The sequence below is a fragment of the Protomyctophum bolini genome (genome assembly GCF_963924005.1).
Source record: "Protomyctophum bolini genome assembly, chromosome: 2".
NCBI lineage: Eukaryota > Metazoa > Chordata > Actinopteri > Myctophiformes > Myctophidae > Protomyctophum > Protomyctophum bolini.
In genome coordinates, this window is record NC_137863.1 from 44,222,221 (window position 1) to 44,245,566 (window position 23,346).

General features: G+C 42.5%; 1 protein-coding gene across 1 annotated transcript; it reads right to left on the minus strand.

The window, feature by feature from the left end:
• Positions 1 to 1,360: 1,360 nt before the first annotated feature.
• Positions 1,361 to 22,279, minus strand: ppm1j (protein phosphatase, Mg2+/Mn2+ dependent, 1J). The gene is made up of 10 exons (XM_080775400.1): positions 21,859 to 22,279; positions 11,377 to 11,491; positions 9,069 to 9,458; positions 7,749 to 7,861; positions 7,192 to 7,276; positions 5,862 to 5,980; positions 5,414 to 5,477; positions 4,901 to 5,008; positions 3,506 to 3,657; positions 1,361 to 2,899 (listed from the first exon to the last, which is right to left on the minus strand). The coding sequence occupies exons 1-10, from the start codon at positions 22,110 to 22,112 to the stop codon at positions 2,746 to 2,748; spliced, it is 1,554 nt and encodes a 517-aa protein (XP_080631526.1). The 5' UTR covers positions 22,113 to 22,279; the 3' UTR covers positions 1,361 to 2,745.
• Between the last annotated feature and the right edge of the window lie 1,067 nt (positions 22,280 to 23,346).

Genomic DNA, 23,346 nt, shown 5'->3' on the forward strand with positions numbered 1-23,346 from the left:
AGAGTCACAAGATGAAATGGCATGCTGTGACTATACTGTTCCCAAGTTCACGCCTGGACAGACACACATAGGATCAATTACATCGTTTCCTACAGCAGTTGTCAGCGCATCATAGTGTGATTCGCTGCGCACAGCTTCCCAGGTTATTTTGGTTCATTGCAAAGACGGTTCGAATCCCACAGATATTTTCATTTATTTTTTATTTTCATCATTCTAACTGTGTTTTATAAGTGCATGTTGTCACTGTTTCATACAAGTGAGATTCCACAAACAATCGGATGGATATTTAATGAGAAGATAGAAGATAGCTCCGAGCTCTGAGAAGATAGAAGATAGCTCCGCCCCCTTCATGAAACAGCTGTGAAAGACGGCTCATGCACGCGCAAAGCCAGCCCAGGGAACCAGACAAACCAGGCACAAGTCAAACCGTAACACCGGCTGCAGACAGAGAAACTGCATCATTGAGGCCCCATAGCCCGGAGACCACCGGGCCAACAAACTAGCCAATCACAGAACGAAAATCCCTCCGGGCAATGGGACCACTCGTGTCCGCTCCTATGCTGGTCCACTCCCTTCTTCTGTCAAAGATGACGTCATCCACACCAGGCCAGGTAGAAAATGATGATGATCTTTGATTTGATTTTAGATTGCCTACTTTATTGTCCTCTTTATTGACCTTTTCATATCCTCCCAAAAAATAGCAGATCTACAAGCTCACAACACACCGCAATGCCACACGCTGTGAGCTTGTAGATCAGCTATTTTTTTTATATCCGAACTACAAAATAGGGTTAAATTAGTTACATTGATTTTACATTAATATTCAAATTCGAATAGGCCTATTCAATGAATGGCCAGTCCAGATTCCTGAGCCAATTAAGCAGCAACATTCCTACATCATCCTTTTTTATTTTTCCTTGTACTGTTGTTTGTTTAGCAATGACTATTTGAATTCATGACAAAATATCCTAAAGGAAGGATTTCCATAAACCCTTCAAACCTATGAAAGCAGGTTCAAACTGTATGTGTATTCTATTGCTCAACATTTAAGTCTATACAACAGTGAACCTTTCTTATATGAAAGCACGGATTTCTATGCTTATTATCAGTATATTCCTATAGCAATGTCAAACCTACCTTGTTGTTCACCTACTGCACTTTTTGAATGCTGGAAGCATTGATTTTAGATACCGTAGTTAATGTAATTTCTCTCCTCACAGGACAAAACATGTACTTGATTATGAAAGGTTGTCAGATAACAAATGACAAGTAAACGTGAATTTTCTGCTAAAGAAGAACACTTAATCACAGACACAATAACTGGGTGTTTGGCTAGTCTATTAATGAAGTTAAAATAATATGGGGGGAAAAAGTCAGATTTATTTATCATTTGATACACATTTCTCTCTACTTCTGATTTTGGTAGCTCACATATCTAAGACACTGCCTCACTTTAAATAAATAGTTATGGACAGAAACATAAAATGTTTACCTTTCTGTTTATAACCAATTTCTTACAAGAACGTAAGGAAATGAGGTATACACTACCATTTGCATTTCTTTGTCACTTTTACAAGAACGAGAGTTTAGTGCATCTTCAAGAAAGAAAAGAAAAGAAAACAACATAGCAGGTCCCCCTCATTTCTCACCTCGAGAATAATAAGGCATATCTGTGAACTTCATCACATTCTACCAAACCGAGAGGGCTAAAGAATATAAAAAATATGGACTAACCTTTACACTATCTCTCATAAATTAAACCAAAGATCACATTCACGTTCTACAGTCACTGTGGGAAGAAAGCAAGACTTAAGTTTAATTTCGCCCTACTGAATTGTCTTCTTATGAGTGTTCAATAGAAAATAACAATATGAATCTCAGTTACCAAACAACGGATAGGATACCGAAGAGTATGACAGTCTTAGAGTGTATCAGGGGTGACGGGTCACACACTACAGCTTTAACTTTGGAGGTACAGATAATACTTACTGACTCATTCTCATTCTATTTGGGCCAGAAGTCGACTATAGGTTCATGTGTCACTTCAATGTACCCCGGGCTCCACAATTGAAAAGGATTCAATCTTAATATGTACAATACAAACGTGGGTCTTGTAATCCATTCTTTCCAGAGTTCAGTTGTCCGTTTAGTCAACATTCCAGTGCCACTAGTGGCATTTGCAAACCCTCACATTCTTTGCTATTTCCAATTCAATGACAACGTAATGGGGGTCAGACCATTCTTCCTCTTCTGGGAATGGAAAAATAATTTTCAGTCCACTCAACACTGAGACAAGCTAGTCATAGTTTTGAAGGTTAAAATAATAACTACAAAAACATCTAACAAGGACTTAATTCTCATTGGCAACAGTCATGGGAAGCAGGTTTGGATCATGTAAAGGGAATATTGTCATATAATGTTCAATGGACATCTTTTCTTCAATCAAAATGCAGCCATAGGGAGGATTTGAGCTGTCCCTTGAGTAAGGGACCAGGATGGGGTCCAGTGGTCTAGGATGGTCAAGTGGTCAAACCAGAGTCTCCCCGTGCGTTGAGAATGTTTTTTTTTTTGTATTATTTCCTCCCCTTCTGCCTCTATGGTCCTGTGGATAGAGAGAGAGCTTGAAGGGAGCTTGAGGGATGGTGGTGGTAGTAGCCGGACGCGAATCAGCCAGTTAAGTAGCCGGGGGGGGGGGGGGGGGGGTAAAGATCCAGTCTTTTATTTGGCGGTGGATAAAACACCTTGTCATGTTGTCTCTTGTTCGTGTTGTTCTGCCAGTGGGATCACAAACACGGTGATGTCGTCCCCAGAGCCCAGTCTGTCATTGGGTAATCGCCAGCCTCGCTCTTTCAGCACTCCCCGTGACCTCATCAGTAGATCTTGGGCTGCCAGTGTGTATCTTTGTATCGGACACATGCGGGGAAAGCACACACACACACACACACACACACACACACACACACACACACACACACACACACACACACACACACACACCTCAGGATTACTTTGGCTGATTGGTGACTCGTCTTCTTATTACTAGTACTTACTTATGCCTATATTGATAGTTACAGTGAAGACGGACAAGAAAGAGAGAGACATGCAGCAAAGGTTGTCATGAACGGGACTTGAACACGCAATGCGCCCTCAGGCCAGAGCCTATAATGTGGCATGCGCCTGGACCACTAGGCCAGCGGGCACCCAAACATATGACTCTCTAGTAGTAATATTTCCCAACATTGCTCAGCAAGATAAGAGTGAATCAGAAAAAGTAATTAAACGAAATTAAAACATGGAACATGGACTTGATTGATTACAAAGCTTTTGCCTAGTACTGGTTGCAGAACTCTGCCTATATATGCCTGGCTTTGTAAAGGTTGCCACCTAGTGGATATATCGTGTACAGTTCACTGTAGGATGTAATTTTCCCAATCCATTCCGGGATATTGTATCATTAGTTTGATGGCTTTTTGTTTTGCGGTGAAAGAATTGCCATACTCTATACCTCATGGGATCAGATGGGTCACAGCAGGACAGGAAGTTGGACACGGCGCTCGCTGCGTCCCTGTCTGTCGTCACGTCCCACAGTCCATCTGTGCCCATGATCAGGACGTCATCGGGGCCATGTTTGTGTTCGGACATGTTGTAAACGATTACCTGTAATGGGAGGCATGTTGTGATTATGCACACAGAGCCCAATCAGTAAAAACAGTGGTTGAGAGCACAATGATGCAATTCAAAAAACATCTTTAAAAATTGTTCCCGTGCCACAATATATTCCAGTCCAGTCCGTTACACAACGTTGAGCCACGGGAGACACCCGCCGAGTGTTCCTAAAGGGCCGCGTCGAGCATTGCACAGTTTGGTAGAGCCGACTCAGCCCACGTCCGAGTCGTAAGTCGATAATATGGACAGAATAGTAAATAATGTCAAACCCAAACTCAGCCAGCCACAGTGAAACAGCACTTCCATACTAGTGAAAAGCCACACCCCCGCCGCAGTCAAAACAGGCAGTAGTCGTGTAATTATCGGGTGGTGAAGGAAGCTGGAAGGATCATTGGTGCCTCTGTTCCCCCCTTGTTGGAGCTCTATAAAGAGCGCTGTGCCAGAAGAGCCACCAGCATCATTGGGGACCCCCATCATCCCTCCCACGGCCTGTTTATGCTCCTACCCTCAGGGAAAAGGTATTAGGGCAAGGACAACCAGGATGAAAAACAGTTTTTTTCCAAGTGCAGTGAGGCTCATAAACGAACTGCGCCCCCTCCCCCCCCCCCCTCCCCCGGCAAAATTGAATGAAGCGTTGGACTGAACTGGACAAAAAAATGCACTTTGGAATGCACAACAGCACTTTAACAGTGCTGGTAACGTTTTGTTTTTAAGGATAGCACCATGCCACTTTATTTATTTATAGGTTGTGCGTGGTGTTGGTAACTTTTAACTTGCCCATATGAATTGCACGTCATCATACATACTGGGGTCTCTTTTTAAATGTCTGTCCTTGTTTGGTTTTAGTTTTTGCTTGTGTTTTTAAATAGGCTCTATGTTTTATGTTGCACTGCCAATAACTGTGGGGAAACGATATTTCATGTTCTTTTGTATGCAAGTACATAGGAAAATGACAAATAAAATGATTCTGATTCTGATTATGTACGGATTTGGGGGGGTTTCTAGGCGTGTATGTACGGAATTGCAATTTCGCCCGTATTTACTTGTGAGATGGGGGTTGACGGCTGAGTACAGGCAGTCACAAAGTTCACCCTCCCTGCCCCCGGCCTGCCTCACAGAACATGTTGTTTTGCGTATATAGGCGCTTGGTCAATGTATACCGCATGCTCCATCATCACAGCTGTACTAAATGTGCATCACGTATGGTGGTTTAATGAGCTGGCTTCTTGCTCACCTCAGGGCAACAGGAGAGGAAGGGCTTGATGTAGATGTTGGAATTGTACACCTTGAGTTCATGGTCGCCCAGCCCACGTGTTACACCAATTGTGGCCATGACACGTGCCTATACACATACACACGCATGCACACGCACGCACGCACGCACGCACGCACACACACACACACACACACACACACACACACACACACACACACACACACACACACACACACACACACACGAATGAGCACTCCATTGTGCATTTAAATGATATGGAAAATCTACTTATGAGGGATTACTGAGTGGGGAACAGTGCTGTCACACAACAACGACTAAGACCAGCCATATCCAGAGATATTGTCACACAATAATTGTGTGAGAGCCGGGGCTTATGATGAATGTTATTATGATATTCAAAGGATGTCATAACTCATAATCACTGCATTGTTAACTTGACTTTGTTGGAAGAACGACAATACTGGAAAATATCTTGATATTATCGATGAATATACATTTGCTGCAGCTCACCTTTTTGCCCTCTCCATATATCAGCGGGAACTTTAGATCATCTTCGACGATTGTCTTGTAAGCCCTGCAAACCAACCCATCTCATACATTTAAGATGCAGGGGTAATCTACTCAGCTGCTAAAGTCATTTAGACGTTTATTTTATATATATTAGAGATGAGTGTGCAAAGTATAATTAACCCGTTTTGGGGCGGGGAACGCCTTTTGGTCTTAGCATTATGTTATGCTTTAGCTATTGGGAAATAGCAGATCTACAAGCTCATAGCGCGCCACCGAGTGGCGCGCTACGAGCTTGTAGGTCTGCTATTTTTGGAAAATCGACTGACACACAGAAACATAGCTTTTTCAGAAAACTGTCAGGATGTAGACGAAGACATTTTTAGAGGATCTGATCTCAGGTCAGAATGGGTTAATGATCCAGAACGGGATGCTTTTTTTGCAGATTTACCAGCCAGTCATAGTGTGGTCTCTAAAGAGCATCTTCTTGCCCAGCTCACTGTGCTGGATCCGGCGAGGGAACTCAATGTGCGTGAACTCGTTCCCCAGAAGCTCTGGCCTAAGGAAGCCCTGCAGCATGGAGGGACGCAACAAGAGAGAATAATAGAAATTACACTCCGGAAAAACTCATACAAAATGTCTTGAACATACTACTACTACTACTACTAGTACTACATGCAACGTCTAGGGTTTTGAGTATGTCACTTTATTGGGCACTGCACTGGTACTAGGTGCTGGGCGCTGCCACGCTAATAACTATGCGTCTGTACCTGGCTGGCACTAGAGTTGAGGAAGTTGGAAGGAGAGGGGGTGAGCTGGGAGCCGACATTTTCTTGTTTGACCGCAACGACACCTTTTAACATCCACGGTAGTATAATAGTTAGCTGGGTGTAACTTTACCTGTGCTGAGAAGAATAAATGGTCAAACTGACGGCTTGGAGCGGACCTGAATTATTTTACGTGCGCGTCATACAAGTGTCTACTACTCTCATGCTTATAGCTCCTCGGCTCACGGCTATTGAACAGCCTACAGCCGCAATACTACTACTACTACTACTACTACTAATACTACTACTACTACTACTACTACTACTACTACTACTACTACTAATAATAATAATAATAAGGTTGAAATAGGTTGAACGTTAGTAAATAAATAATTGCTCGGAGGAACATTTTCACAGTATGTTCTTTTAAGTGGTGTATAGCAGGTCATGTTGACCTAAACTTTACAGATGGAAACCATGGCTATGAAGTCAGTCAGTTAGTTAGCCAGTTGTTTCATATTTATAATAATAATAATTATTCACTACTACCGTATATAATAATAATAATAATAATAGGTAGTATAATATACACAATAACTACCCTTTGACATGATATCACTGTTAATGTGCATAGAAATAGCATATTAACACCAAAGATACCTCCCTCTCTGTCCTGTGCTGTTTTAGCCGCAGTAAAACATCCTCTTCATCCACCCACCCCCACTGTATGACTCAGAACTACAGTACAATGAGCTCCTATAAAACAGGCCATCAGAGAGAACACCGCTTTCGGTGGACAGAGAGGTTTCCTGCCTCTCTATAAGCCAGTGTGCTGCTGCACGCGGTATAGCTACAACATTTCCTTTTGGTAAAAAAAACCCCAAAATGCTTTATCCGAGATTCATGCTCTTCCTCTTGTGTAGTTCATTGTTTATGTCATATTATTCAATATGCTATAGGGAAGAAATGCTGTGAATCTAAAATAGTATATATTTTATGTGAAAGTAGTAATACCAGGTACTGCAGCCGCTGTCTCTCTGACTCAGGTGTGAACTCGTTAGACATGGGGATAATTTCATCATTTCGTACAATTATGCTCCTAGAAAGAGAGAGAGTGAGAGAGAGATCACACACACACACACACACACGCACACACACACACACACACACACACACACACACACACACACACACACACACACACACACACACACACACACACACACGCACGCACGCACACGCACACACACACACACACACACACACACACACACACACGCACACACACACACACACACACACACACACACACACACACACACACGCACACACACACACACACACACACACACACACACACACACACACACACACAGATCACTAAGTAAATAATTGTACAACCACATTAGCACATTGTCAATATTATCATATAAATAAGGTAAGCAGAATAATACAACTCTACACTACTACAATTATATTTTAAAAATACATTAACTGATCAGTGTTTTCATACGTTTTCAGAAGGCAGATAGATGTCTGACGTCTCCTTTCTTTGCCAGCTCTCTTCTTACCTGCTGTCTCCGGCATTAGCCACATAGAGCTTCCCCATCAGATGCATGGCAGCTATGGCACAACACCCGCCGGAGATGGTATAGGAAGCCTTTTCCTTTTCAATCAGCTCGTCCTGAAAGAAGAAAACGAAAGGGAACAAACGACATCAAAAGGGCCTTTGCGGTGCCGGTGCGTGCCACCCACTCAGAACCCACAATCCCGTTTGTGAATAGCGTACTGTGTTCTTATTCACGATCAAAGTAAAAAAATACATCATAGCAGTACGGAATGAGGACGGAAAAACAGGTGGATCTGGAGGAATACATTATCTGAGTTACAGGTTGATTCACTATCAGGGATGTTTACTGATAAACGCCTTTTTTCACACCCTTGACTTATAGTGCCTGCCTCTGATCTCTCTGATTCATCTCCAAATGAATTGGATTAAAAGGAAGCACACTAGTTTCTTAACAGTGAAGACGTGTTGCAAACTTGCAACACAAGTGTAACTGTGTATACACAGTACACAAATCCTCAGTGTTCATGTGGCCATTTGTTCCTCATTTGGACACTATAGCAAAATAAGCGCAGATTTTCCGCAGCAGAAAGTTGCATCTCCTCCAACTTGCTGAAGCTGTCATTTAAAAAGCAATGTACTTATATGGCTGTCAATTTGTTTTGTTATGCCCAAAACAGGCAATATTGAAGACATGGAAAAGTTGACATTCAAGATAAGAATAAGAGTAGACCTCTATGAAAAAAGATGGGAAAAGTGGTCGTTATATAAATGGACAAGAGGTGAAACATAGTAGAATGATGGAAAGGAAAAGTTAAAAGGTATCCCCAAAGTAAGGTTCTAATTGTATTTTCTTTATTCTGTAACTTCATTTTTTATGATCCGTTTGTTTTATTTTATGTCTTTATTTTATTTGTTTTTGATGTGGTCGTTGTGAAGTTTGTCTTTGTACTATGTTGTTGTTGTTGTTTCTGTTTGTTTGATTATGTGTCTGTAAAACCCTGAATAAAAACAAAGTAAATGCACGCACATTCATGAAATAATTCAAACAGGCAAAGGATTCAAAATAGTCAAGAAAATAAATATGATTCGAAGTACTGCTCATAACAAAAATAGTCAAGAAAAAAAGGCTTTAAAGGCTCCTAGAAACATTTAGCTCAGGAATATGTGTGTGTATGCTTGTGTATGTGTGTGCCGTGCAAATGTTTTCATTTTTCACATTTGCACTCTGCATGCGCCGTAGATGGTTTGAATTATAGGCTCCCCGCCGAGTTAAACCAACACTGTGGATTTTTTTTTTTACAGCGTCACAGTCCCCCCTTACCATCTGTTTGAAGGCGTTCTCGATGACGCCCATGATCAGGCTCTCCAGGCTCACCGCCTTCTCCATGTGAAAGCGCACCGCCGCCGAGGAGGAGGAGGAGGAGTCGCCGACGACCACGCCGTCCACGCCGCCGTCTTCTCCTCCCGGCTCCTGCTGCGCCGACGAAGAGCCCTTATTCTTCGTGGTCTCATTCGCCGCCTGGTACGGGCTGCCGTTCTTCGCCAGGCAGATGGGCAGCGGAGAGGAGGGGCCGTTCTCCAGCAGGTGGGCGATCTCGCCCAGGCGGTCCCTGATGATCCTGTGGAGGAGCTTGGACGCCATGATGGCGGCGCCGGAGCCGGCGTGGCCGTCGAACACGCCCCAGTAGTGAAGGGGAATCCCCGTGCCGTCCTATATATAGGATATATAGGGACAAAGAAAAGAGCTTTTTAGGTTTTTTTAAACCCCGTTCTGACCTGAGATCAGATTCATATGATGGTTTCCACTGGACGCACCACACTGGTCTGATCAACCCATTCTGACCTGAGATCAGATTCTAAAATAAAATGTCAGTTCTTCGATTTTTCAAAAATAGCAGACCTACAAGCTCGTAGCATACTGTACTGTACTGTACTGTACTGTCACCCGAAATCATCATACAGTTAATGTGTGTGTGTGTGTGTGTGTGTGTGTGTGTGTGTGTGTGTGTGGGGGGGGGTGTGTGTGTGTGTGTGTGTGTGTTTGTGTGTGTGTGTGTGTGTGTGTTAGGCTGCGCAACAGTGACACTTGGTGGTGAAAACCATGTGACCAAACGCTATTTTGGTGCTCGGACAGACCCAGCCAGCTATAGGGACCCAGGGACACACATACATACATAGCTGTCTATAGGAGTGGTTGCACCACTCAAAAACGTACAGTTACAGTAAACCTTCAGGATACGGTATACAGTAACCATTTCTCTACAGCCAGGCCACCATGCACAAACTGCTGTATGTGATACTGGCCCAGGACCAAAGAGATTATGGTTGTGAGTTAGTAAGGAGGAGGCACAGATTAATGAGGGCTTACAAGCTCAGGCAGCTGGATAGTTGGTGACATTTTATGATACGTTTTAATGCTAAGCACCATGTACCCCCCCCCCCCCCCACACACACACCCTGGGTCTTACTACACCTCTAGGGCACTAAAGCTAGATTAGGTTGGCATAGGAGTGTAAAAAAAAAAAAAAAGGTATTCAGTTCAGCATTTTTCTGTTTGAAGTGACATATACAGTAAGGATACAAATTATATACACAATACAATAACAGCATGACAAGGAAAGAGGATTATACGTTACTTTGTGAATCCCCGTGTGCTGCCTGCTATAACAACCCTCTCTACACAAGCAATGGGAACCGTTTTCCATGTGGTTCTTTTCTCTGCCGCGGTGTAACGAGCCACAACATCCCTTGCCAACAATGTGTTTGCAGGGCTATTTACAAAAGCCACCCTGCGGCCCCACAGACTAGCTAACAGATGACTAGGCATGAGACTCTGTCTCTGTCTGTGTCTGTTTGTTTACCCTCCGTACTAGAGAGGGGGGTGTCAGGCGACACGAGATGATGTAATTAATTTAGGGGGGGAAAACGGCGAGGGCATATGTCTCATAACCAGGAGCATAATGGAGTCATCTGCTGAATAGTCCCGTAGTCATATAGTGCTATTTCTAAATAGTATAGCACTCCAAAAGTATACAAAACACAATGGTATAACTATATAACGATCATTTTATTTGTTGGTTTATTTTCTTATGCCGGCTAGATAAGATCATGTTTAAGGTTTTGTCCTTTTGAAATTTCGAATACAACATTGACGCCATTTCCCTGCTGGTCCTCCTCAGATAAGCATTCCTAGTCCAGACCCAGCTGAACCACAGAGAGCAAAGGAAAGGAAAAGGTACTATGTTTACCCTGCAGGGTAACTGGACTAAGCTCAAGAACTTGTTTATACAGCCAGGCCCTGCTCATAGAACATTTCATGGTAGGGGTTCAATGCCTTGTCCATAAGGGCACTTCAGCGGTGGTTAATTTTAACGTGCCGGTTCAGGGGATACGAACTATAGCGACCTTTCCGATATCAAGCATGAGCGTTTGAAAAAAAGATGAGCCCCAAACTAACCAACTGATTTAAATTCCCCTTCAGTATTAATCACAGTATGATGGCTTCAGGATTTACTCTGACTCTAAGCAGGCATTTGAAATGTTTCTTTTTTTTCATTGCCCAGCTGCTGCTACAGTAGATTTTACAAAGGGGCAATACTGCAGTCCCAGTGGTGCTGTCCATCTCTTACCCCACTGTCTTCCAGCAAGGTGGAGTTGCGATGTTTGCCACTTGGCTTCTTCACAAAAAGCTTCTCACAAGAGGCCTGGTCCTCATTCAGCATGCTCTTCCCTGCGTTGATCACCCTGATGGAGGGAGAGAGAGGACAGAGAGAACCGGTGAAGATCATGATGGATGATGTTTGCAAAGACAATTACAGAGGTGCACATCGACACATCAACACACTTCTACATTTTCTCGATTTGGACACCAACACAATTGAATTGGGCTGTATTTTTGCGTGTATTAAATACCAGGTCTTATTACTTATTAACTTAACTCAATGCTCTTTGGCCACTCAGAATAGCCAAATGGCATTGATCACGGCCTCCAGGTCTTAAGTTAAGTAATTAGACCCGGTACTTAAGACACGCAAAATACAGCCCTTGGCAAGTGTGCAAAATGCCGGAAGTGCTAACTCGCCTGAATCGATTCATGAAACCTCAGCTGCGTGCTCTTTTGCTTGTGCTATACATGCACGGGCAAACGAGCTGCCCACCTGCAATTCCAGCTTTGGCCAGTAGAGCAGTCTGCCATCCGTCGTCTACTGTGCATCTGACCTCAAACCCTTAAATCTCCATATAGGGAGCTGACCTGTCCTGACATTCCATAATATGTTGATCTGACCTCATCAAACCCTGTACAGTGTACACTCAAGACACGCTCCATAATAACTAATGTCTATTACAACTGCTGTTCTAAATCCTTTAGACCCATACAGTATACAATACATACATACATGGGGACCACACAGGAATTTTCCTACATACATACCATACATACGCAGCCGACCACAGTACTTGTACTAGTAATAATAATAATATATTTTTTTGGTTTTTTTTGGAAGGGGGATAGATTGAGTTCGAGGGAGAGGCAATTGGAAAGGGCACAAACCATTTGAAGTGGCAGGTTATTGGCTACAATTCCCAGTAATTGATTTGTTTATAGGCAATATGCAAATAAGAGCTCACCATTGATGCATGCTCAACTCTTATTTTGGTCCAGATTACTTTTCCTTTGGTGTGGATAAAACACATTTGGGGGCAGCTAGGGCCCCAAAACTCCCTCTATATGCAGGGAAAGAAAGAGAACCTGTGTATGGGTTATTATAGCCTATATACACAGCCGATACAGTATTGCTCTTATAACACTGAGGATGTTACTGTGTGGTTATTAGGGAGACAGATTTAGCTAACAGGGGGAGAGAGACAGAAATGTAGTCGGACACAGAGCAAGATAGATGCGCGTACACAGAGTTCAGGGAGGATACCGCCATAATGTCCCAGAGGAAATTTGCAGAATGGATTAAGTGTATTCATTATGAGCTGCTTCCCAGTGGAGGCTAATGGCTTTACCGTAAACGCATGGCTTCATGTTTTAACAGCATGTGAGTGCTTTAGTACAGTGCTATTTATTCACTGAAGGCAGCACCAGTGCAGAACAGTGACCCCTTTGATATCATCTATCTATGCATTAGTTCATGGACCCCCCATCTGATACGCTTTTTCATTATCTGCGACCCCCAATATACACTGTATAAAAATCAGTTAATTTAAAGGGATATTTCACTTTCAAACATGTTTGGGGTCATTTTTTAACGTCTACTCAGGCTTTTGTGAGGGCACCCAGACAGGTTTAAAGTTACTTTATTCAGTATTTAGATATTTGATATTCATTTCATGAGGCACGTACGCCCCTTTCCCCATTGTCCTTGGTTCTGCTGACTGATAGGCTATTGTCCTAATGTATTGCATGTATTTATATGTTTACATACTGTACATGACTTAAAGGGACAGTTGTGCAGCAGTGTGTGGACCCCATGCTGGCATATTACATAACATTTTCAATTACAGATTAGCTAGATTACGCTGCGGTATCATACATTCTTCTCAATAGTCCGTAGCCCCAGAAACATTAAGTACAGAATAGTAATTTTACTGTTAATGTTGGGAGAGAGGGAAAGAAAGATATAACACAGAGAGAGAGAGAGAGAGAGAGAGAGAGAGAGAGAGAGAGAGAGAGAGAGAGAGAGAGAGAGAGAGAGAGAGAGAGAGAGAGAGAGAGGGGAACATGAAGAGACAGACGTGCTGCGTGTCATGTTGTAGTATTGTTTTGTAGTCGACAGACAGGAACGGAAACTTCCTTTTCCCTCTCAATAAAAGCTCTCGTAGCCTGTAGCTTTTATTGAGAGGGAAAAGGAAGTTGCCGCCGCCTGTTGTTTTCCTGTCTGTCGACTACAAAACAATACTACAACATGACGTAACGATATCATCCGCTCCCGCCCGGATCATATATACCGAAATGAAATGGTGCCCAGGCTACGAGTTCTCACACTCATTCATGTCAAGGCTGCTCATATGTAGTGATATATTTGTACCAGCAGAGCGCAGGAAAGTAATGGCAATCACAGCACTCACAGTGTATGTCAGCGCACAGACAGAAGAGGTTTACTGGTGGTATAATATTGTTGCTTAAATATGATCATTTTGTAAAAGTATCAATACTCTATTTTAGAAGTAGTTCACTATTGAATATTTAGGCTCCTTGAGTAAAAGTATATTGCCATCAAAATGTAGCCTACCAAAAGTAATGTATAAGTAGCCTATATATATGCCAAAGTATAGGTCTGAAGTGGTTTTGTAATAATAATCCAAATTAACTAGACCTAATTATAGTGCAGTTCAATATTTTCCTTTGAAATGTCGTGGAGTAGAAGTAGCTAAAATTAATGCATTTTTAATGTAGCCTATCCAGTAAAGTAAACTAAAATGTGTGAGTACAGGGCCTATACTTGCAAATGTAGCCTTCTTACTTTCCACCAAGAGAAGGAATTACCAGGCCTATGCCAAAATAGAATTGGAGATTCAAAATTGGATGTGATTAAATTGACTATATGAAGTTATTTAAGATATTTCTACCATAGGCTCAAATTGCATGGCATATTCTGGATGTATGTAGGGTTGTAGGCTATCCTATTGAGGGGATATTATAATATTAAAATAATCTGAAGCCCAACACGAGGATAAACCAGTTTGCTAATTCACAACTAGCCTACTACTACTACTACTACTACTACTTTGGTGTTGAAACTTCAAATTTCTCGAACTATTATAAACTTTCACGACAGTATAGCCTACAAATATGCAACGGATTAGGCATATTAAGTTATGGAATGTACACTAACTCGTTTACCTCAGAGAATGTTTTCATTCTGGATAAAAAAACATAAAATGGTCTATCTAATGGAATAAATTGATGATCAAATGCAGGAGTTTTGAGTTTGACGATTCAACTAACTGTAACTAGGGCCGTCAGCTTCCCCCATAGCGGCTAATAGAACTAGATGTGTGCTCATTGCTCACTGTTCACTGTCACTCCCAATAACATATCAACACGAACATATCACGGTAAACACATATACGAGCACGGTCAAAAAAACGGTTTGGCTCTCTCTCTCATCAATCATTAACACCTGTGATTAATTGGGATTAAATTAAGCCTGACTTTAATTACTATACACCGTTTTTTTTGTTTATTTCCCTTCTAAACTCATCAACATATCTCCATAATACGAGAACAGAGCTTTTGTGTGACATGGTGTTTTGAAAGTGCTCACGTGTCACGTGTGCTATAATTGAACACACCGTGCGCACAATGTTGGAGGAGGATGTGATTCTGTGACCAGACCATGTCAGATGTCTTTGTTTCAGTCATATGTTACTGAAACTTGTGACATTCGTCATGTCTCGTAACAAAGAGTCCTTCTGTGTCAGATCTCTCCTACAGTACGGCAACGCAAGAACCCTTTTAAAGAGGAAGTTTACTGTTCCAGTTAATTCTCGATTTTTGTGGCCTGCAGACATATTATGATGAAACTCCCTGAAACTTTCTCACGTAATATTTCCAAAACATACAGTAAAAAAACCCAAAAAAACCAAACAAAACTGCAATACAGAGATTATAATTAAGAAACATTTTAAGTTTCTTAATTACATACATATATTTTTTTTAATTAAGAGTTCTGCTCAAAGCCGGAAACTATTTGATTTGTTTAGATTTTTTGTCAAAGAAATGTATTTGAATTTTATGGAAGACGACAGATGGCATTCCAACTGAACATAATGTGGATGGCCCAAATAATGTCACTGTTACCCCTGGAGAGGCTTACATAATGAAACGCAGAATTAAGGCAGACGTATTCTAACAGTAGCCTACATTTTAACAGCGGGCGACAGCCAGACGTGCATTATTTGTCAACGGGACCTGGCAACTACTGGCGATAGAGGCAGGTGAACAGGCGATGGTCGAAAAGTGGACAGAGGAACGTCGGCCGAAAAGATACAAATAATTCATCTTTTGGGGCGACGTCGCCTGGCGATGCTCGCCGTTAAAAGGTTAAAACGTACTGTTAGAGGTATGCACCCCTCCTTTGGACTATAGGAAGAGAGCAGTTGATTCTGACCGCTTCATCATCTTTACCCTGACTGTTATTTATCATGTAAGGACAGCCCACACTCACTTGCACACACACATACACAGGGGGCACATTGGCACAAGTCCCACTGTTCCCCCATTTCGCAAGCTCTTATACCACTTGGAAAATACCTTTTACTTTCAGTTGTTTATTTTCCTTGTTTCATTGTTTTTTTTATTTTTTTATATAGTTTTTCAAGTGTCACAAACATTGTACACTGTCTTCTAGTAAGTCTGTCTAGTGTTGTTCCTTAATGTCAGAAAACCCTCAAAATAAATGATAAGACATTGCATAACAGTCAAAGTGGGACAGTGGCCATTTTGAAGATGCGCGAGCATCCACTTGCACTTGATGGGCTGAATTCAAAGCCTCAGGTATCTCCAAATCAGCGCAATGAATGTTGTTTTTGGTGACAATTGTGATACGCGCGATAAAATCATGGCAATGCGCCCTAGATAGATTCATTAATGCTGGCGGAAGAAAACGGTTAATTATCTCCAGGCATCTCCAGAGTGAACTGAATGAGAGTATAGGAGAATTTGTGCTCATCAAACAAAAGTGAATCAGAGGTTGAATGACGCAAGGGCCAGGTAAGCGCTGACAGATATGGCCAACTGCTGTAGGCCTCCTAATTCACAAAACCTTTTAATCTGTAACATGGCGAACATGAAATAATTTGCCATGTGATTGTCTGTGTCTCACTGTCTTTTCCTATATTCTAAATGATTACAAGTATTTGTTTCTTTTCGGAACGGCAGGATAAAAAGACATATACAGGAATAATTGAGAGATGACGCCATGCGATGCAAGTCACGACGTGCATCACAAGCAGGTCTGTACCTACTGTATATATACAGTATGTTAGATGATCGAGCTGTGTGAGCCACTGTAGAACACGATGCAACATAGGTTACAGTAAACCGTCATTTGGTTTCACAAAGCAGAATTGCTACAGTGGAGTGATGCAAATCACGTGGTGGGACCTGACAAAATCACTACTACCAAATGTAATGGAATTAGTCATTGGACAATGACAATGTCTGTTTTCAACCACAATGCAATTGCAAGCATGCACTGCAGTCTTTCCGAATAAAGTTGAATAACGGTAATAATTAGTTGACTATCTGACTATAGAACCGTACCAGAGGAGCATATATACACACAGCACAGTTCCATGGGGGGGGGGGTAAAATTAGTTTTATGCTTTATTTCAGATACTGTATAGGAGTGTAGAGAAACAGGAAAGCAAGGGGAGAGATGTGCGAGACCAGACAGTACAGGGGTTGGATTGAAACTCAGCTCCTCGCGCTCACAAGGAGCATATGATCTGTAACTAACTGGCTGAGCCACCTGGGACCCACCCCAGAGGTCAGGAATATTTTAATTACATTTTCCAATTTGCATCAGGGCACTACATTCCATGTAATATGCTCTAAATAGCTTGGGAGAGTCTTTAGCAAGAGCCTCTGCTCCTCAATGTATACACTACACAAACGCGCACGCACGCACGCACGCACGCACGCACACACACACACACACACACACACACACACACACACACACACACACACACACACACACACACACACACACACACACACACACACACACACACACACACACACACACACACACACACACACACACACACACACACACACACACACACACACACACACACCATTTCTTGCAATACTAATACTACAATATCGGGGCCCGGGGCAGTAAGTTCACTCTGAACTACCAAGGTAAGTATATAGTGGCTTTCCATGGGCCGCAGCTGGCACTAATTGGTATCCAAGTGTTCACATTTTCACAGTGAACTGGACTGTGGCCAGCAGAGTGGCCTTTAACTGTATGCCATCCATCTCCACCGTGTTAGGTCACCATTGTTCCTATACTCATTAATGCATAAATAAGGCAACTCTTAACTATAAGGAGATTTGAGTGTTTGTTTGGGGGACCTCGAGGTGTAGCTACAGCCTATATAGTCTTGGTAAGAAAACCTCAAACAAATGTTGGTGCTTTGATAATACATTTTGATTATATGTTTCTAAACATCTCTAAAACCAAAGAGATGTTCATAGATTTTAGGAAAAATAAATCGTGTCCCCTCCCCCCCCCCCTCTTCATCAATGGGGAAGAGGTAGAAAGAGTTTCCTCCTTCCGGTTCCTAGGGACCACCATCCATGAGTCCTTATCATGGGATCTTAACACCAGTCTCATAATAAGCAAATCACACCAGCGTCTCTATTTCCTGCGGCAGCTTAAGAAGTTTAAAGTCAGCAGCCATGACTCACTTCTATAGGGCCACTATTGAAAGTGTTCTCACCTTCTCTATGCTTGTCTGGTTTGGTCACACAACCTCTCAAGACAAATCAAAGCTGGAAAGAGTAGTACGTCGCGCATCAAAAAACATAGGATGCAGCCTCCCTACACTTTCCTCACTCTATTCCACCAGAATAATTAGGAAGTCAAATAAAATCATTGCAGACAACTCCCATCCTGCACATCACCTCTTCAATCTCCTCCCATCAGGCAGGAGATATAGAAGTATCCAGAGCTCTACATTTCGCTTCAGGGATAGCACTTACCCCGTAGCCATTAGACATCTGAACTCATAGTATATGCATATGTAATTTCCTATGCTGCTGGTTTTTGTTTTTGTATTGTACTGTCCTTCTTGTTTGTGTATCTATGGTTGTCTGTATATGTTGTATGAACCAAGACAAATTCCTATCAACTTGTTGACATGGCAAATAAATTATTGAATCTTGAATCTTGGGTATATTTTAATTTGTGACATTTTATATTCCATTTACAGGGTTTGAGTAGGTGTGATCTTTTGTGAGGAGGAGCTGGGGCGCTATGCATGGAGTCAGTAAAGTGTAGGGGAATGGGTTTTAACAGGGTTTATGACATTGGGACAAGTCAACCGTTTATCCTCTGTATTTCCAGAGCCTGAAAAATATCAGATCTACAAGCTCATAGCGTGCCACCGAGTGGCACGCTACGAGCTTGTAGGTCTGCTATTTTTGAAAAATCGAAGAACGACTGACATTTTTTTAATCTGATCTCAGGTCAGAATGGGTTCATCAGACCAGTGTGTGTCCAGTGGAAACCTCGTATGAATCTGATCTCAGGTCAGAATGGGTTTTAACCACGGAGTGCCTGTGGTTATTCAATGGGAGCCTTGAGTATATTGACTGAGTAGGTTTTTGTATTTGGTGCATTTAATAATTTTTGCTATATATATTTTGTATAATGTTATGAATTTGTATTGAGAGGTATAGGGTAACCAACCAGATGCAGGTTGTATAGGAGGACCTACAACCTTTCGCTGTTCTATGCCACTGCGGGACCAGATTGTTTGTTAAGGGCCATGTGCCATATAGGACATATCATACTTGGCCATAAAATAATACTAGTGCATCATGGTTTGTATTGTATTTGCTGTGATTACTTGAATTACTTTATTTACTTCATTTGCTTTTGTGTCTTTGCATTGCTTTGATTGGTTTATTTGCCGGTTAATGTGATTGTAGGATCCCTCACTCCTATTTGTGAGGGTGGCGTAGTCATTTAAAAATAATATAGCCCTGCTGCTACACACAGTAAAATCCTCAATGTCAAATTAGAAACCAAATGGACCTGTAATGCGCAATACCTATACTCCTTCAGATGTTGGGGGTTCGGACGGGTACGCGGTCAGGCTTAGGGTCGATTCAAACTCCTATTTTATAGCCGAATAAAAGTCGGTTCGGCGCTGTAGAGCCTACAATTTGACGTCATTTGAGGTTCGGGGGGGGGGGCGGGTACCGTCCTAAAGTCGGCTCTTCGGTGCTACTGAAATTTTCTGACGAGCCGAAATCATTTCGGCACTACAGCGCCGAAACAGAAGTATGAATCGGCCCTTAGGGCCGATTCATACTCCTATTTTAGAGCCGAATAAAAGTCGGTTCGGCTACAATTTGACGTCATTTGAGGTTCCGGGGGGGGGGGGGGGGCTGGGGCGGGTACCGTCCTAAAGTCATCTCTTCGGTGCTACTGAAAAAGGACTACTGGAGTTCAGAGAAAAAGTCGTGAGACAGTCAATCCGAAGTTCGGATTTGTAGTTACAGTATGTCACCTCCCCTTTCTGAAAAAAAGTTTGGACGTCGAAAGAAGTGTGTATTGTGCTTATAGCTTAAGGGTCCATTTGGTTGTACACATCACTCTCAGAGTAATGAATGGATACATTTTATTTCTTACCGTGTAGCGTGTACTATAGTTCCTTGCATTACAGTTGCAGTATACATTTGTGTTATTATTACAAAACATACACAGCTCTGTAATACATTTCAGCCATTTGAAAATGGCCAATCCATACCAACGCACTTGTAGATCCGCTATCTTCATTTTGAATATCGGACATTCACTTGGAACCGAGTATTTATATACTGCAGCATAGGCCTATTGATTATTTTACTTAAGTTATAAGTTAAAAAAAAATCCACGTACTGCTATTAAATGCTGCAGAATGCACAATGTATACCGATGACAGTGTGCATAAGGTTGAACAGAACGGCCAGAGTAACTGCAATTTCCTCGCGCCCTCTCTCACTGTCTATATGCCCTTTTGAGAAGAGGTCTCGTATCCTCGTCATCACAAACCTCTCTCCTGTTCCCCCGGGAGCCACTGTGCGTGCATGACTCGGCCTCTTTTTTTTTTTTGTTGAGTGTCCAGACTCTCTCCAGAGGAGGGACAGACTGCATGCAGTGTTATAATCCACACACTATAGACTTGACTGGGCGTATTCAACCATCTCTTAACCCCCTCTGACAGAAATGGAATGCAGGGAAGTGTGCTTTTCTTCCCCCCCCTCTTCCCCTCATTCCTTCTTGAATTGCCCGGGCAAGCCAATAAAGCCGCCCACTTTGATGGGCGCTGCATTATTTGTATCAGCGAAATAATTGCAGGTGTATATAATTGCGAAAGCAGGCATTTACTAAAAAAAACCATGCATCTCCCGTCCGTCAGTTAGTTAGTCACCGCCTCGTGACATCACACAACCTGTACACTCAAGACACGCTCCATATATGAAAGGTCATACAACAAAGTTGCACTGAGCAATTAAGTCTGACACGTGTGCATGCGTGACGTATGTGTGTGCGCACGCCCTCCTCCGCCCGCACGCGCGCATAGCCTACTCATTCGTATAGGCTACTTCCCAGTTCCCATGTATTTGTTTGAGTGGGTGTGTGGATATATTGCTACTGCATTTGTGTCACTGTCAAGGACTTAAGTTGGAAGATATGGGGATTTCTACTGTCGTTATAAAGCAATTCATAACAAAATGATAACTATAACTATAGTAGGCCCTACCTATAATGTATAAAACAATGTAATGTATATCAGAATAGCCCCACAGAACATTTGCATTTCCTGCTTTCACTTTTGATTGTTTGCTCCACTGTTTCCTCAATGAAATGAGACGGGAATAAATATGAAGCGTTATATTAGACAGTTCTATATGAGACTGGTTATTACATCGCCATTGACTTCACTGCCTGTCCACGGACCAGGTGGGCGTTGCGTAATACAATAATACGGAAGGTAATTTATTTTGTGCAGCAGAAAGGGCGATATTTCGACATCACTGATCACTGGAGTGAGGAGTGAGGCTACTGCAGTGCACAAGGGGCTGCTGAGTTCTGACTGAAGCCTGCTTTTATATACTTGGTTGTGCGACCGTGTCGCGCCGAAATGTGCTGATTTACAAGCCCACAAAGCATGGCGACGTGAAGCGCTGTGGGCTTGCAGATTGGCTATTTGTCCGTCGCACAAATTATTGAAATTAAGCACGGGGCTGCAGCAAAATATTGCCCACACAAAACACCTTCAACGGGCCACCGATGATCGACGAATGCACATTTTAAATGCCTCACACAATTCTGCGCGTTTTTGGCAACTGCGTAAAATGTGACCCAGCCACTCACTCTGCATATCCCGTACGCCAGGGCAGACGGCTGTCTCTCTTCAGCGTGAGCACCGGCCGCGATGCGTGCTCGGTCGAATACTGAAGGAGCTCCGGGGTGAGGTCCAGAAAGTCCGGTCGACCGTAGGGAAACCGCGGGGGAAGACCTCCGTCGTGTCCGCAGTTCTGCCCGTTACCTGAGTGGTGGTGGTGGTGGCCGTGGGGCATCATCCCCCCCACCAGAGTGGTCATCGCATTTTTTACCTTGCTTATCATTGCCTTGTCTAGAAATAAAAGGGAGAGAAAAAATATAGATACATCCAGCCAGGGTGGGAAATACTAGACGGATATTTATTACCAACAAAAAGAGCCAGCAGCGACGAAGATCATTTCAGGAAGCGATTGTTGCCCCGGCCATGTGACGTACGCTACACAGACACCGTGTGTGTGTGTTTTCCTCGTTCGAGAAAAAAAAATCCCTCTACTGCATCATGCAATAACGTTTATTATAAGCCGCGAGTAGGCTATCCCACAGCTAGAAGGCAGGGCTTCCGAAGGCTTTTACTAGGGTGATGATTGCACGCACTGCACAGCCCGCATGAACAGAACAGACCGTCACTTCAAATAATGCATGCAGCCACTCCAGCCAGAGCGTCATTGTTGAGCTTTACATTCTCATATTAGAGATTAACCTGAATACTAGAGCCTGCTTTGCCTCAGAGACTGTATAGGAAGTTAATTTCGCCATAATGATAACGAGGGACATGCAATTGGCAATTATAGCCGAAATGAGTAGTAGGGCTTCGTGACAAATCATAGAAAGCTGTCTTTTTTATGTTGTGCATTAAAACCTACCTGTGCCAAAAGGTGTGCAGTGCAAGTGCATGTGTGTGTGTGTGTGTGTGTGTGTGTGTGTGTGTGCGTGTGTGTGCGCACGCGCGTGCGCGCGCGCCCTCTGTAAGTGAACAGGATATCTGCTGCATGGACAATACTTGACAATAAGCCTAATACAATTGATTCAATGATATCAAGACTAGAAGTAGGCCTATTTCATGAAGTGGATTAATAGGATAACGTTTTGTAGCCTTTTTTTCTTTTTTTTCCCTAAGCCTTATACAAAAAACCTGGATCCCTGGCTAATAAAACGTATAGGTCTATGCCTTAATATACATACTTGTCCTTTATAATCATAATAGGCCTACAAAATGTAGGCCTATAACAGCGATAACAAGTAATGGCAACATAGAACACTGAAGTTGAGAGAAAGAAGACCATAAAACAAATAAAGCAATAAGCCACAAGAGGAGTGAGATTTACCGTGTATTTTATAATGGCTGAGAGGCGTTGTGAGGCACGACATGACGCAGAATAATAATTTTCATAAAAGCTAAAAGCTTTCACCCAACTTCTGTATATATACTGGGTTTTTAAACATTGGTCCAAAGTTTGTGTGTAGTAATTTTCATAGCACTTAAAACATCTTATCGCAGGTCTCACAGGTCTTATCAAC